General features: G+C 49.1%; 1 protein-coding gene across 6 annotated transcripts in view; it reads right to left on the bottom strand.

Annotated features, from left to right (window-relative positions):
* Positions 1 to 16,292, bottom strand: part of MSRA (methionine sulfoxide reductase A) — a 471,584-nt gene that overhangs the window by 228,550 nt on the left and 226,742 nt on the right. For all 6 annotated transcript variants that reach the window (XM_064146682.1, XM_064146681.1, XM_064146683.1 and 3 more), the window contains one exon: positions 15,341 to 15,447. In XM_064146682.1, the coding sequence (XP_064002752.1) occupies positions 15,341 to 15,447 (107 nt within the window). The remainder of the gene's footprint in view (positions 1 to 15,340; positions 15,448 to 16,292) is intronic.

Here is a 16,292-nt window from a genome sequence, read left to right as displayed (position 1 = left end):
AAAAGGAAGCCAGTAGTGGGTTTGTGCCAGTGACTCCATTCAGTACCAGCACTTTAATGGGCTATTTCTAATTAAACAAATGAAATTAATGATGGCCTCTGCAGAATGCTGAAGAAGACTATTTAATATATTATTGCTACCTGCTAATCTCATTTTTAATATTCTCTTCAAACATTGATCACTGCATAGACACAGAAGTTAGAAAGTGACTGATGTTAAGGACACAAAATCCAGCCAAGACATATTAAGAGTGTAAATATAACCAAGCTCCACCTAGGACCAAGATCTCATGGCTTCTGAGAGTGACAAACTCTGAGCAGGCATTATACTAATAGCATGAACTATATATACTGAGGGATAGAGTCCTAGATTCATGGAATGGTTTAGGTTGGAAGATGTGGGAAGGCAAAGTGAAGAAGGATAATGACAGGCAGATGCTGACCTTGGTTCCCACCAGCTGCTGGATAACTTATTTCAGAATGTTTAGCCTGGAGGAGGCTCAGGGCAGAGCTCATTGCTGTCTGCAGCTGCCTGCAGGGAGGCTGTAGCCAGGTGGGGTTGGGCTCTGCTGCCAGGCAAGCAGCAACAGAGGAAGGGGACACAGTCTCAAGTTGTGCCAGGGCAGGTCTAGTCTGGATGTGAGGAGGAAGTTGTTGGCAGAGAGAGTGATTGGCATTGGAATGGGCTGCCCAGGGAGGTGGTGGAGTCTCTGTGCCTGGAGGTGTTGAAGCCAAGCCTGGCTGGGGCACTTAGTGCCATGGTCTGGTTGATTGGCCAGGGCTGGGTGCTAGGTTGGACTGGCTGAGCTTGGAGGTCTCTTCCAACCTGGTTGATTCTATGATTCCATGATACTCAAGTCAAAAAAGGTCATCTCTAACACTATGACCCTATTCCAACACAGTATTAGCCTTCTTCTTCCTTCCCTTTGCACGTCTTGTACGTATGTAACTCACTCTGCTTAATGCACCTCAGTGACATATGTGGAAGGAAAAGTCAGATTTTTTCTGTTAGTAAAATGAGAATGTCTGTGGAGTCTGTCAAATGTGAAGAGCTGGGAGTGACAACAGTGAAGAGCTCACTTGGGAAGGTGCTGTGCACTCAGCAGCACTGTGGGTACCAGTGCAGTTCCAGATCACAGAATCACAGAATGCTTTGGGTTGGAAAGCACAGTTAAGGTCACCTGGCAGTGAGCACAGACATCTTCAGCTGCATCAGGTTGATCAGAGCTCCATGCAACCTCACCTGGAACACTTCCAGGCATGAGAAATCTGCCAGCTCTCTGAGTGACTTGTGCCACTGTTTCACCACCCTCACCCTGCAAAGTGTCTCACTTATATCTAGCTTAAATCTCCTCTCTTTTACATTATAATCATCACCTCTTGTCCTGCCACAACAGGCTCCACTAAAAGGATTGTTTCCATCTTCCTTATAGGCCCCCTTTAAGCATTGAAAGGCTGCCATAAGGTCTTCCCAAAGACCTCTCTTCTCCGTGCTGAAGAATCTCAACACTCTCAGCCTGTCCTCAGAGCAGAAATGTTCCAGTGTCTTGCTCAGAAAGTCTGAGATCCTGACTGTGAACAGACCTTTGACATCTCTCTACCTGAAAATGGACCTGAGCAAACACAGTGACCAGCCTCTGAGGATGCCAGTGAAGATATCCACTCTGAGATGGAAGGGTAGTTTCCAAATAAACAGGGTGAAACATTTGCCAAGACCCCCTTCGAGAACTCTGTGATGAATTTACAATCATACACAGCAACAGCACCAGCAAAGAAGGCCTAAAAAATAGTGTCTGCCTCTCTAGATGGTGCCTACTGAAATGGTGGACCATCACATATGAGTGACCCTCCCAAAATTCACTTAATGAATGATGTTCCTACCAAGTAATGGGCATCTTGGCAACAACAACCCCAAGCAGCACTACAGGCTGGGGATAGAGTGGCTGAGAGCAGCCAGGCAGAGAGGGAGCTGGGGGTGCTGGGAGAGAGGAGATGAAGATGAGGCAGCAGTGCCCAGGTGGGCAGCAGAGCCAATGGCATCCTGGGCTGGCTCAGGAGCAGTGTGGGCAGCAGGACAAGGGAGGTTCTTCTGCCCCTGTGCTCAGCACTGCTCAGGCCACACCTTGAGTGCTGTGTCCAGTTCTGGGCTCCTCCATTCAAGAGCTGTTGAGGTGCTGGAAGGTGTCCAGAGAAGGGCAGCAAGGCTGGGGAGGGGCCTGGAGCAGAGCCCTGTGAGGAGAGGCTGAGGGAGCTGGGGGTGTGCAGCCTGCAGCAGAGGAGGCTCAGGGCAGAGCTCATTGCTGTCTGCAGCTGCCTGAAGGGAGGCTGTAGCCAGGTGGGGTTGGGCTCTGCTGCCAGGCAAGCAGAAGAAGGGGACACAGTGTCAAGTTGTGGCACAGTAGGTCTAGGCTGGATGTGGGGAGGAAGTTCCTGCCAGAGAGAGTGATTGGCATTGGAATGGGCTGCCCAGGGAGGTGGTGGAGTGGCTGTGGCTGGAGGTGTTCAGGAAAAGCCTGGCTGGGGCACTTAGTGCCATGGTCTGGTTGCTTGGCCAGGGCTGGGTGCTAGGTTGGGCTGGCTGAGCTTGGAGGTCTCTTCCATCCTGGCTGATTCTATGATTCTATGACCTCCCTCATTTCCACAGCAAAAGAGAAACCCCTCAGAACTGCCTGTTGTCAGCACTTAGAAGCACCAGCAGGCACAGCCTTTCTTTAACCAAGACATAAAGCAGTGCCCTGTGCTTTACACAAAGGCGGACACACAGCTTTAGGATGTGCAAACGACAAGAACCTCGACGGTTTGTGCTGCACACACAGAGGAACGGAAAGGAGCTCCCTAGTTGGAGTGGCACTGCACACATGCTGCGAGCCCACTAGAGGGCAATGGCACAAATCAGCTTCTCCAGCCCTAGCAAATCCCCTAATGCCATACGGAAAGGGCTTTCCTGTAAAAATATATCATGGGATAAGGAGCACATTTGTCTCCTAGGATTGCTGCCACAGGAAATAGCCACCATATATAATGGCCAGAAGAGATGAATGAAAAGTAATCACCTAAGATATAATTAGCTGATTGAGATAAAAATAAAACATTACAGTGAGTAAAATCAAGATGATATCAGAAGAGCACATTTGGTGTGTCTCTGCAGAAGGAAGAGGGATGCTACAATCCCTCAGTGTGATTTTTTTCACTCCTTTTTTTCTGGGATTTTTTTTCTTTGGGTGCTTTAAGCATCATGTTCTCCATGGGAAGAGTGATTGGCATTGGAATGGGCTGCCTGAGGAGGTGGTGGAGTCACCATCCCTGGAGGTGTGTAAGAGGAGGCTGGATGGGGCACTTAGTGCCTTGGGTTAGTTAATGAGAAGGGTTAGGTGGTATCACAGTATCACACATTATCACCAAGGTTGGAAGAGACCTCACAGATCATCAAGTCCAACCCTTTAGCACAGAGCTCAAGGCTAGACCATGGCACCAAGTGCCACGTCCAGTCCTGCCTTGAACAGCTCCAGGGATGGCGACTCCACCACCTCCCCGGGCAGCCCATTCCAGTGTCCAATGACTCTCTCAGGGAAGAACTTTCTCCTCACCTCCAGCCTAAATTTCCCCTGGCACAGCCTGAGGCTGTGTCCTCTTGTTCTGGTGCTGGCCACCTAAGAGAAGAGAGCAACCTCCTCCTGGCCACAAGCACCCCTCAGGTAGTTGTAGACAGCAATAAGGTCACCCCTGAGCCTCCTCTCCAGGCTAAACAATCCCAGCTCCAGTAGGAGGTAGGTTGGACTCGATGATCCTAGAGGCCTTTTCCAACCTGGTTAACTCTGTGATTCTGTGAAATCTGAGGCACTGAGTGCCATGGGTTAGTTAACTAGAAAGGTTAGGTGCTAGGTTGGACTCAATGATCCTGGAGGTCTCTTCCAACCTGGTTAATTCTGTGATTGTCCCATGATCATAGAATCAAGTGGGTTGGAAGAGACCTCCAAGATCATCCAGTCCAACCTAGCACCCAGCCCTATCCAGTCAACCAGACCATGGCACTAAGTGCCTCATCCAGGCTTTTCTTGAACACCTTCTGTGAAACCTGAGGCACTGAGTGCCATTGGTTAGTTAATTAGAAGGGTTAGTTAATTAGAAGGGACTGAATGATCCCAGAGGCCTTTTCCAACCTGGCTAATTCTGTGATTCTGTGACACTTTAATTTTGGGCTGAAGGATGCTATCACATTACACTGCACTGAATGACAAACTGCTGGGTGTTGGAAGGCACCTCTGAAGATCATCTAGACCAAATCTCTCTGCTAAAGCAGGGTCACTCAGAGCAGGTTTCCCAGGATTGTGGCCAGGTGGGTTTAGAATCTCTCCAGAGAATGAGACTCTGCAACCTCCCTGGGCAGCCTGTTCCCAAGCTCTGTCACCCTCACAGGTAAGATGTTTTTCCTTAAGTTGAGATGGAACTTCCTAGATTTTGGGTTGTGCCCTTTGTTCTGTTTCTGAATCATAGAATCATAGAATCAACCAGGTTGGAAGAGACCTCCAAGATCATGCAGTCCAACCTAGCACCTAGCCCTGGCCAGTCATCTAGACCATGGCACTAAGTGCCCCAGCCAGGCTTTTCTGGAACATCTCCAGGGATGGTGACTCCACCACCTCTTCTGGGCACCACTGAAAAAAGCCTGGCCCCATTCTCTTGACTTTTAGATAATGATATTTAGGTGTCCAGAGAAGGGCAATGAAGCTGGTGAGGGGCCTGGAGCACAGCCCTGTGAGGAGAGGCTGAGGGAGCTGGGGGTGTGCAGCCTGCAGAAGAGGAGGCTCAGGGCAGAGCTCATTGCTGTCTGCAGCTCCCTGAAGGGAGGCTGTAGCCAGGTGGGGTCGGGCTCTGCTGCCAGGCAAGCAGCAACAGAAGAAGGGGACAGTCTCAAGCTGTGCCAGGGCAGGTCTAGGCTGGATGTGGGGAGGAAGTTCCTGCCAGAGAGAGTGATTGGCATTGGAATGGGCTGCTTGGGGAGGTGGTGGAGTCTGTGTGCCTGGAGGTGTTGAAGCCAAGCCTGGCTGGGGCACTTAGTGCCATGGTCTGGTTGATTGACCAGGGCTGGGTGCTAGGTTGGATGAGCTCGGGGGTCTCTTCCAGTCTGCTTGATTCTCTGATTCTCTGATCTTTGTCTGCAGGGATAAAGATGGGAAGATATTTCAGAAACAGAGGTCTGAGGAAGAAAGTGGAACATTTGGAGACTAGAGAAAATGTGACAGTAGGAAGAAAAGGATGTAGGGCAAAGCCAAGTGACAGCAAATTAAAGAGACAGGAAAAAACCTGTGGAGGAAACAAACACCACACAAAGGCTGAAATAAACCTGGGACTAGGGAAATGAAGAGAGGAAGGCCAAAGAACTGATTTTTCTACATCAGCTCAACAAAGAGCTTTACTTGATCTTGCTCATCAGCACTGCATGGTGGGGATGCAGACATTCATCTAACTGGTATTTCACCCACATAGACTCATAAGCCCTGCAGCATGAGATGAAAAAATTAGTAGCTGCAGAGCCACCAAACAGAATAAAAGTCATAGAAACAGAGAGTCCTGAATTGAGTTTTTTTGTCAAACAGGACTGAACTCAGAGAAATCCCACCCCTTGATGACCCTCAGCACATCTCCACCTGCTCTCAGCACGAGAAAGACATGGATCTGTTGGAGCAGGTCCAAAGGAGGCCACACAAATGACCAGAGGAGTGGCAAAACTCTACTTTGAGGACAAGTTGAGAGAGTTGGGGTTGTTCAGCCCGGAGAAGATAAGGCTCTACAGAGACCTTACTGTGGCACTTCAGTACTTAAAGGGGCTTTGCCTGAAAGATGGGGACAGACTTTTTAGCAGGGGCTGTTGTGACAGGACAAGGGGTGATGGTTTTAAACTAAAAGAGGGGAGATTCAGACTGCACACAGGGAAGAAATTGGTTATGCTGTAGGTGGTAGGACACTGGTCCGAGTTGCCCAGAGAGGTGGTAGATGCCTCATCCCTGGAAACATTCCAGGCTAGGTTGGACAGGGCTCTGAGCAGCCTACTCTAGTTGAAGATGCCCCTGCTCACAGATGGAAAGCTGGACTAGATAATCTTTGAAGGCTCCTTCCAACCTAAACCATTCCATGATTCTATGCCCTCAGATACACCAAAATATCTGGGAATAGCAGCACCTGTCCAGCTGGGTTGGTTTTAGTGTCTGCAATCCTACAAAGCTCTAGCACCAGACTGACAATACAGCTGAATCATAGAATCATAGACTCAGCCAGGTTGGAAGAGAGCTCCAAGCTCAGCCAGTCCAACCTAGCACCCAGCCCTGGCCAAGCAACCAGACCATGGCACTAAATGCCTCAGCCAGGCTTTTCCTGAACACCTCCAGCCACAGCCACTCCACCACCTCCCTGGGCAGCCCATTCCAATGCCAATCACTCTCTCTGCCAACAACTTCCTCCCCACATCCAGCCTAGACCTCCCCTGGCCCAACTTGAGGTGTTGTCAATCATCCAAGAAGCCCATGCTCACCTCTTTCTCAAACCTAGCTCTGACTGTGATCAGTAGACACCTTGGATATAAAAGAAAAGCAGATTAGTCCACAAGTGACCTGTGAAAGTCAATAAAGGAGAAAAATATCTTGATACCAAAAGATCACAACAGGCATTGCAATGATGCTTGCTAAAGAATGCTCTGATTTTTCTTTCCAGTTAAGTATTGACTTGTTTTCCCCAAAGCTGAGAGCTGCATTGCAATGAGTGGCATACCTGAAGCAGAAAACAATACACAGAACACTCTGACAATTCATTGGGGAACAAAGAGGTTGAAATTAGAGAAATTTCTGGGCCAGGCTGCTGGAAATCCAAAGTGCTTCCATTGATTCCAATGGTGATAGTCTGTGTTTGCAGCTGTATGGCTGAGCTGCACTGGGTCCTCAAGATAATCTGGAGAGGTATTTAAACAAACATTAACAGTCCTTACAAAGCAATCTCCTCAGGACATGACAGTTGTTGGTACTTGCTGGAATAGAGCTGCTTATCAAACAACTTGGCTATGAGAGCTTCCAAGAAGCTGGGGAGGGGCCTGGAGCAGAGCCCTGTGAGGAGAGGCTGAGGGAGCTGGGGGTGTGCAGCCTGCAGAAGAGGAGGCTCAGGGCAGAGCTCATTGCTGTCTACAACTCCCTGAAGGGAGGCTGTAGCCAGGTGGGGTTGGGCTCTGCTGCCAGGCAAGCAGCAACAGAAGAAGGGGACAGAGTCTCAAGCTGTGCTGGGGGAGGTCTAGGCTGGATGTGAGGAGGAAGTTCCTGCCAGAGAGAGTGATTGGCATTGGAATGGGCTGCCCAGGGAGGTGGTGGAGTCTCTGTGCCTGGAGGTGTTGAAGCCAAGCCTGGCTGGGGCACTTAGTGCCATGGTCTGGTTGCTTGGCCAGGGCTGGGTGCTAGGTTGGAGTGGCTGAGCTTGGAGCTCTCTTCCAACTTGCTTGATCCTATGTTTCTATGACATGTAATGAAACCATGCAGTTAACTGGACACTTGTTAGAGGCATTATATATCAATGTGAATATTCAATACATAGGTGGGTGTTTGCTGCCAGTCTTCCACTGCAGTGATGCAGTTTCTCTACCCATAGATCCTAACCCACAAAGAATAGACCAGAATGAATATAACACTGAGAAGAAAGTAACATGAAAGTAACTCTTTCAACCTGGTTGATTCTCTGATTCTATGAACACCTGATGCAGCACAGCAGCAGTTAATGATAATCACCTTTATTTCCCCTTGACTGTCTTCTAAACTAGTTCATGTCGTCTCCACAACTAATCCCTTGGTTAAGCTAAGCTCCTTGGGAGCTTCCTTAGGTGAAGGTACTATATGCTATTATGTGCAATTCACTGTGTACACTTAAACAGCATCTTTATTAATATCATCATCAAATCTCTGCTGCTGACATTTAATATGCTTGTGGAACCTCTAGAGTGCTCTCACAGAAGTAGAATCAAGACCAAAATAATCAAGACAGGGGAGGACATCTCAAATGGCACTAGACACCTGTAGGCAAGTCAACCTAGCCCTTTAAACCTTCATCTTTTGGATCAACTTGGAGATCTGCCCTGAAGTCTGAGAACTCATCTGCCTAAGTACAGGAAAACTTGATGTCTAGACAAGCCCAGGATGGTTTTACATTACTGGCAAGCTGGACAGAACAAGCAATACAAAGCAGGGAATGTTTTATTTATAACCAACTCTTGGAGTCAGATCTATCTGATATTTACATTAGTTTATTGTAGGGCAATTTCTAAGATTAATTCCAATGTCCAATATAAGCTTTAGCTTGAAGCACTGGCTTCATATTCAAAGTACAATAAGGCAAATGGCTTCTATGCTGAACTCTTCTGACCCCCCCCAGATGAAAAAACAATACCATTGTGAAGTAGAAAGCATGGGATTGTATCTTTGTTCATAGCTCTAACTTCAAATGCATGATTAGTTATATTTGCAGCAGTCAAAGGGCTGAGACACCCAGATTTGATCAAATGAACACAGAATACATGAGGAATTGAAAGCTAAAACCCCAGATGATCTTGTCTTCTTCAGCACTGATGAAATCAAGGAGAGTGTGCTGTTACTGCAGCCAAGGAAGTAGAAGTAGTTAGCCACTGAATGTGTCCAAGAAGGGCAGCAAGGCTGGTGAGGGGCCTGGAGCACAGCCCTGAGAGGAGAGGCTGAGGGAACTGGGGGTGTGCAGCCTGCAGCAGAGGAGGCTCAGGGCAGAGTTCACTGCTGTCTGCAGCTGCCTGCAGGGAGGCTGTAGCCAGGTGGGGTTGGGCTCTTCTGCCAGGCAAGCAGCAACAGAAGAAGGGGACAGAGTGTCAAGTTGTGGCAGGGGAGGTCTAGGCTGGATGTTAGGAGGAAGTTGTTGTCAGAGAGAGTGATTGGCATTGGAATGGGCTGCCCAGGGAGGTGATGGAGTCACCATCCCTGGAGGTGTTGAAGCCAAGCCTGGCTGGGGCACTTAGTGCCATGGTCTGGTTGATTGGCCAGGGCTGGGTGCTAGGTTGGCATAGATAAGCTTGGAGGTCTCTTCCAACCTGGTTGATTCTGTGATTCTATGATTCCAACCTGGTTGATTCTATGATTCTACCAAGCCAACTACAGTACCATAGGTCCAGACCATTAAAGCTTTTATCTTGTTGCCACTGACCTCAACAAAAAAGACTGTACCTGGCACTTAGTGCCATGGTCTAGTTGATTGGACAGGGTGCTAGTTTGGACTGGATGATCTTGGAGGTCCCCTCCAACCTGATTGATTCTATGATCTTTCTGCTTCAAGGTGACCACATTTTCTTTGAGCAACAAAGTGACATTTTCCATGCTTTAAGGTAATATGAAAACAGTTAGTGAGAGCTCAACACAAAACCTCATCTGTAGCTGGCTGCAGCTTTCTCTAGAGCGGGATAAGCACAGAAAGGGTCTCTCTGTTGCACAGATGAGTGATTACAAAATAATAATGGCTTCACTTACCAGATCAGGTTTGCATATTTTCATAAGGTCTACCAGCATCAATAAGGGATCAAGTAGCTATTACTCACACCAGATAGAAGCAAAGATAATTCAATATGTAAAGCTTTGAGACAGACATAATTTGAAGAGGAGTAAGCAGGTGTTATTTTTTCATTGGCTCCATTGTATTGCTTTCATAACAACAACTTCCTTTCTTTAAAAGCTATTGAAGTTTCCCCAGCTGTTTAAAAAAACCAAACATGTGAAAATCTGTCTCCTGGGAAAGCATGTTCTGAACTGACAAAACCACAGCTGAAGCTTGGAAATTCACCACACAAGGCACTCCATGCAGTTAGGAAGTCTGAACAGTTTATCTGTTGGAGGGTTGCAGAGCTCTGCAGAGGGACCTGGCCAGGCTGCATGGGTGGGCAGAGGCCAATAGGATGAGACTGAACAAGGCCAAGTGCAGGGTTCTACACTTTGGCCACAACAACCCCAAGCAGTGCTACAGGCTAGGGCCAGAGTGGCTGAGAGCAGCCAGGCAGAGAGGGAGCTGGGGGTGCTGGGAGAGAGGAGCTGCAGAGGAGGCAGCAGTGCCCAGGTGGGCAGCAGAGCCAATGGCATCCTGGGCTGGCTCAGGAGCAGTGTGGGCAGCAGGACAAGGGAGGTTCTTGTGCCCCTGTGCTCAGCACTGCTCAGGCCACCCCTTGAGTGCTGTGTCCAGTTCTGGGCTCCTCAATTCAAGAGAGATGTTGAGGTGTGGAAGGTGTCCAGAGAAGGGCAACAAGGCTGGGGAGGGGCCTGGAGCAGAGCCCTGTGAGGAGAGGCTGAGGGAGCTGGGGGTGTGCAGCCTGCAGAAGAGGAGGCTCAGGGCAGAGCTCATTGCTGTAGCCAGGTGGGGTTGATCTCTTCTGCCAGGCAAGAAGCAAGAGAAGAAGGGGACAGAGTGTCAAGTTGTGCCAGGGGAGGTCTAGGCTGGATGTTAGGATGAAGTTTTTGGCAGAGAGAGTGATTGGCATTGGAATGGGCTGCCCAGGGAGGTGGTGGAGTCTCTGTGCCTGGAGGTGTTGAAGCAAAGCCTGGATGAGGCACTTAGTGCCATGGTGTAGTTGACTGGATGGGGCTGGGTGCTAGGTTGGACTGGCTGAGCTTGGAGCTCTCTTCCAACCTGGTTGATTCTATGATTGTTTCACCATCCCTGGAGGGATGTAGAAGTTGTGTAGATGTGTTACTGAGGGACATGGTTTATTGGTGGCCTAGGCAGTGCTGGATTAATGTTTGGTGTTGCTGATTTTAAAAGTCTTTTCTAAGCTAAATGATCCTATCATATGATTCTATAATTCTCTCCTTTGATTCTGTCCTCAGCAAACAAAAATGTTTTCACCAAGTTAATGACTCTACCTACCTTTATGAAAAAAATGCCATTCAGCAAACACATGATTTTCTGTTTGGAGGCCATTCTTAACTCTCCCCCAGGTCCTCAAGCACACAGGCATTAAAGGGCACATGCACAGTTAAGCAGTGAAGAAACAACTGAACTGATTTTATTTTGTTACTCAATTGCTGTACTCAAAATTCTCTAGAGTCACTCCCACAGACTGACTGCAGTTATTGTACTTCTAATATTTGCTAGTTTGCTCTGCAGTTTGGTGCATGCACCACTGCTTAGCATGAGAAAAAATGAGTGTTATGTTTTGTTCAACATCTCTGTGGGTGCCATGGACAGAGGCACTGAGTGCAGCTTCAGCAAGTTTGATGCCCACACCAAGCTATGTGGTGCAGCAGCCAGGCTGGAGGGCAGGGATCCATCCAGAGTGACCTGGACAGGCTGCAGAGGTGGGCACAAGCCAACCTCAGGAGGTTCAACAAGACCAAGGGCAAGGTCCTGCTGCTGGGCAAAGGCAATGCCAAGCAGAAATGCAGGCTGGGCAGTGAGTGTCTGCAGAGCAGCCCTGAGGAGAGGGACTTGGAGGTGCTGCTGGAGGAGAAGCTCAACAGGAGCCAGCAGTGTGCACTTGCAGCCCAGAAAGCCAAGCAGAGCCTGGGCTGCAGCAGCAGAAGTGTGGCCAGCAGGGCCAGGGAGGGGATTCTCCCCCTCTGCTCTGCTCTGCTGAGACCCCACCTGGAGTCCTGCATCCAGCTCTGGAGCCCCAGGGACAAGAGGACTGTGGAGATGCTGGAGTGTGTCCAGAGCAGGGCCAGGAGGATGCTCAGAGGCTGCAGCAGCTCTGCTGTGAGCACAGACTGAAAGAGTTGGGGCTGTGCAGGCTGCAGAAGAGGAGGCTCCCAGGTGACCTTCTTGTGGCCTTCCAGGATATGAAGAGGGCTACAAAAATACTGGGGAGGGACTTTTGAGGCTGTCAGGGAGTGGCAGGACTGGGGGGAATGGAGCAAAGCTGGAGGTGGGGAGAGTTAGAGTGGAGGTGAGGAGGAACTGGCTGCTCCTTGTGGTCCCTTCCAAGCCTGACTGATTCTCTGATCCCCACATGTTACCTGTCACAGGTGCACAGCCATGTACCTGTCACTGTCTGCTCTCTGTTGTAAAGGACTGCAGCAAGAAGGGAAGTGGTTGCATTACATTCCCATTCAAATACTGTCATGCAAAACATCTACTATGAAAAGGGATTCCTGAGACATAGTGCAGTGTCTGCTGAGAATGTTTCCCATTCTACTGCTGCTGTAGATCATGTTTTAGATACTGTTGTGAACAATAGATAGAAACCACACATCCTCTAGGAATCTCTGCACATATCCTCTGTGTTTCCTTAGCTGGTGGCACAGACCCTTCCTCCTCTTTCAAGTGCAGAAAACAACCTCTGCATTTGATCACTCACAGAGCTGTGCCTCGTTATACACATGTACTAATTACACACACTTTGCAAAGGTGACAGGCTTCAAAGCAGGTAAATTTTAAGTCATGCCATTAAAGAAATCTATTTGCTGATGGAAATGTCTGTAATATCATGCTGCAATCTCCTTCATCCTAATTTGGCTTTCCAGACAGAATTAATTTAATGACCAATAAAGGCAGAGATTAATAAAGCTGGGAAAGCAAACTGAAAGCTTTAAGATTTACAGTGTGATACTGGTTAGAGGATGATAACAAAAAGGATCAAAACCAATTTGGGGAAGCAATGGATCTAAGATAAATTATCTAAGATAAACTACCAGAAGAAAGAAATTCTGCAGGTCAAATACAAATACTGAACCTACAGAAACTACTCTCTCAAGGAAGATTAACACCTGCAAGACTGATTTATCCCCATGTGGTCAGCAACTCAGGAGAAAAATCTATGTCTCTGAACACTTAATTTATGTGCACAGTTAATACACTGCAAGGAACAACTTGCAAATTGTTTGCTTGCAGTTCAGAGCATCTCTTTGCATGTTAAATTTTGCCAACCTGGTTGATTCTATGGTTCTATAAAGAGTGAGGGTCTGTCCAGTCAGAGACATGTAGCAAGGCTGGAAAAGGAGGTGCACCTGCTGAAGTCTTTTGTGGCAGCTTGGTTTCATAAGTGTGTAAGACATCAATGGCTGAGTTGTGTCTGCACTTGCAGGGCTGATAGTTGTATACAGCAATGAGCTCTGCCCTGAGCCTCCTCTGCTGCAGGCTGCACACCCCCAGCTCCCTCAGCCTCTCCTCACAGGGCTCTGCTCCAGGCCCCTCCCCAGCCTTGCTGCCCTTCTGCAAACACCTTCCAGCACCTCAACATCTCTCTTGAATTCAGGAGCCCAGAACTGGACACAGCACTCAAGGGGTGTCCTGAGCAGTGCTGAGCACAGGGGCACAAGAACCTCCCTTGTCCTGCTGCCCACACTGCTCCTGAGCCAGCCCAGGATGCCATTGGCTCTGCTGCCCACCTGGGCACTGCTGCCTCAGCTTCAGCTCCTCTCTCCCATCACCCCCAGCTCCCTCTCTACCTGGCCGCTCTCAGCCACTCTGGCCCCAGCCTGTAGTGCTGCTTGGGGTTGTTGTGGCCAAAGTGTAGAACCCTGCACTTGGCCTTGTTCAGTCTCATCCCACTGGCCTCTGCCCATCTCTCCAGCCTGGCAAGATCCCTCTGCAGAGTTCTCCTTCCAAACACACCTTTTTACCATTAACACCAGATAATCACCACACCCCCTGGCTCTTCAATACAATACTTTAGTGAAGGCATTAAGTGAATGCAGGAAAGCTGATGTTCTTTCAGCATTACTGAGCAGTTACTCTGTGTATCACCCTTGTGTCCCAGGCAAGTCATCTATTTCACATAACTTACAATGAAAATGTATCTAAATCTCTGCTGCAGAATCAGGATCTTGCAGTGAACAAGAACACAGGCAGATCAGACTGCCATTACAATGCAGTGACACCATGGGACACTAATACCTCTGCTTTTAGTTAAATCACAGCTTATGTGGCAGGGAAAAGACAGGATCCATCTTCATGGAGAAACAGGATGGTGAACAGAAAAGGAAATGTTTGCTCTTGTCTCATGCACAGCCCAGTGTTAACACAAACAGCCTTACCAAATCATAACATGACATCATGGATGTGTCCTGGTTTGATCAAAAACCATGTATGGAATGGCTGGATAGAAGCATCTTGCAAGCAGCAGGTATGTGATCTTTCATTACCAGGCTCTAATATCAGTTAGGACTTCCCTTTCAGTGTTCCAGAACATTCAGTTTGAAAATTAGCTACTCACTTCAGAGTCTGGGGTGCAGACAGAACACAGCTGGGTAGCTCTAAGACCACAGACTTCTGCTCTACTGCACATACACTGAACAGAAGAATAAATCTCTAGAAGGGATTAAAAGTCTCACAGGCTCACAGGATGTCAGGGGTTGGAAGGGACCCAAGGAGATTATCCAGTCCAACCCCCCTGCCAGAGCAGGACCACACAATCTAACACAGATCACAGAGGAACACATCCAGACAGGCCTTGAAAGGCTCCAGAGAAGGAGACTCCACAACCTCTCTGGGCAGCCTGTGCCAGTGCTCTGGGACCCTTACAGTCAGGAAGTTCCCCCTTGTGTTGAGCTGGAACCTCCTGTGCTGCAACTTACACCCAGTGCTCCTTTTCCTATCCCAGGGAGCAGTGAGCAGAGCCTGTCCAGGCTCTCTGATGGCCACACAGCCTTCAGCTGCATCAGCCAAGCCTCCCAGCTTGGTGTCATCAGCAAACTTGCTGAGCAGACTCCATCTGCCCGTGCCCTCATCAGTGTCACTGATGAAGATGCAGAACAGGACTGGACCCAGCACTGATCCCTGGTGACTCCACTGGTCACAGCTCTCCAGCTGGACCTGGCACCATCGATCTCCACTCTTTGAACTCTGTCTTGTAACCAGTTTCTAACCTACCTCACTGTCTGCTCTTCCATCCCACACTTCCTGAGCTTGCTCACTAGAACATCATGGGAGACAGTGTCAGAGGCCTTGCTAAGGCCAAGCTAGACTACATGCACTGCTTTCCCTGAATCTACCCATTCAGTTATGGCATCATAGACTGCTATCAGGTTAGTCAAGCATGACGTTCCCTTGGTGAATCCATGCTGACTACGCCTGACAATCTTCTCCTCCAAGTGCCTTGAGATGCTCTCCAGAGGGAGCCTCTCCATCACTGTCTCTGCACAGATAAGTAATTTTCTGACTGGTTCTAAACCAACTCACATACAATACAAACCATTTCACTTGAGTTAGAGTGGAAAGCAAACCTGGTGCAAGCTCAGCAACGGAATGAAGCGCTCCAATACAGATGTGGAGACAATCAATAGCCCAAGAAGTGATTTTGTGCTAACTGATGATGTCTTTGACCTCTTCCTGCATGGGAAGCCATTCCACACCCTGCCCAGTGTTACCTTTTGATATTCTTCCTTAGACCTCAAGGCAGCTTCCATCTGCTCCTGGGAAAAGGTGTAGATGACTGAGCGATACTGAGTGCCGCAGTCGTTGCCCTGCCGCATTCCTGGGAGGGAGAAAACACAGTGCACCATGAAGCTCAGCACCCCTACCTGACTGGGTTGCAGGCATTAGTTCAACAGCTCTGTATTTAGCACATTCCATACACTTAGGTGGTCTTTTATGTGCATACTCAGCAGGTAGTTTTAGGAATCATAGAATGAGCCAGGTTGGAAGAGACCTCCAAGCTCAGCCAGTCCAACCTAGCACCCAGCCCTCAACAAGCAACCAGACCATGGCACTAAGTGCCTCAGCCAGGCTTGGCTTCAACACCTCCAGGCACAGAGACTCCACCACCTCCCTGGGCAGCCCATTCCAATGCCAATCACTCTCTCTGACAACAACTTCCTAACAACATCCAGCCTAGACCTGCCCTGGCACAGCTTGACACTCTGTCCCCTTCTTCTGGTGCTGCTTGCCTGGCAGAGGAGCCCAACCCCACCTGGCTACAGCCTCCCTGCAGGGAGTTGTAGACAGCAATGAGCTCTGTCCTGAGCCTCCTCTTCTGCAGGCTGCACCCCCCCAGCTCCCTCAGCCTCTCCTTCTCTCACAGGGCTCTGCTCCAGGCCCCTCCCCAGCCTTGCTGCCCTTCTCTGGACACCTTCCAGCACCTCAACATCTCTCTTGAATTGAGGAGCCCAGAACTGGACACAGCACTCAAGGGGTGTCCTGAGCAGTGCTGAGCACAGGGGCACAAGAACCTCCCTTGTCCTGCTGCCCACACTGCTCCTGAGCCAGCCCAGGATGCATTAGCTCTGCTGCCCACCTGGGCACACTTTTGGCTCATCTTCAGCTCCTCTCTCCCAGCACCCCCAGGTGCCCCTCTGGAAGTCCAAGCCTGCCTTTGTTTAA

The sequence above is a fragment of the Pogoniulus pusillus genome, chromosome 7 (assembly GCF_015220805.1).
Source record: "Pogoniulus pusillus isolate bPogPus1 chromosome 7, bPogPus1.pri, whole genome shotgun sequence".
NCBI lineage: Eukaryota > Metazoa > Chordata > Aves > Piciformes > Lybiidae > Pogoniulus > Pogoniulus pusillus.
The sequence above is the reverse complement of the archived record's forward strand: the minus strand, read 5'-3'. Positions and strand labels throughout refer to the sequence as shown.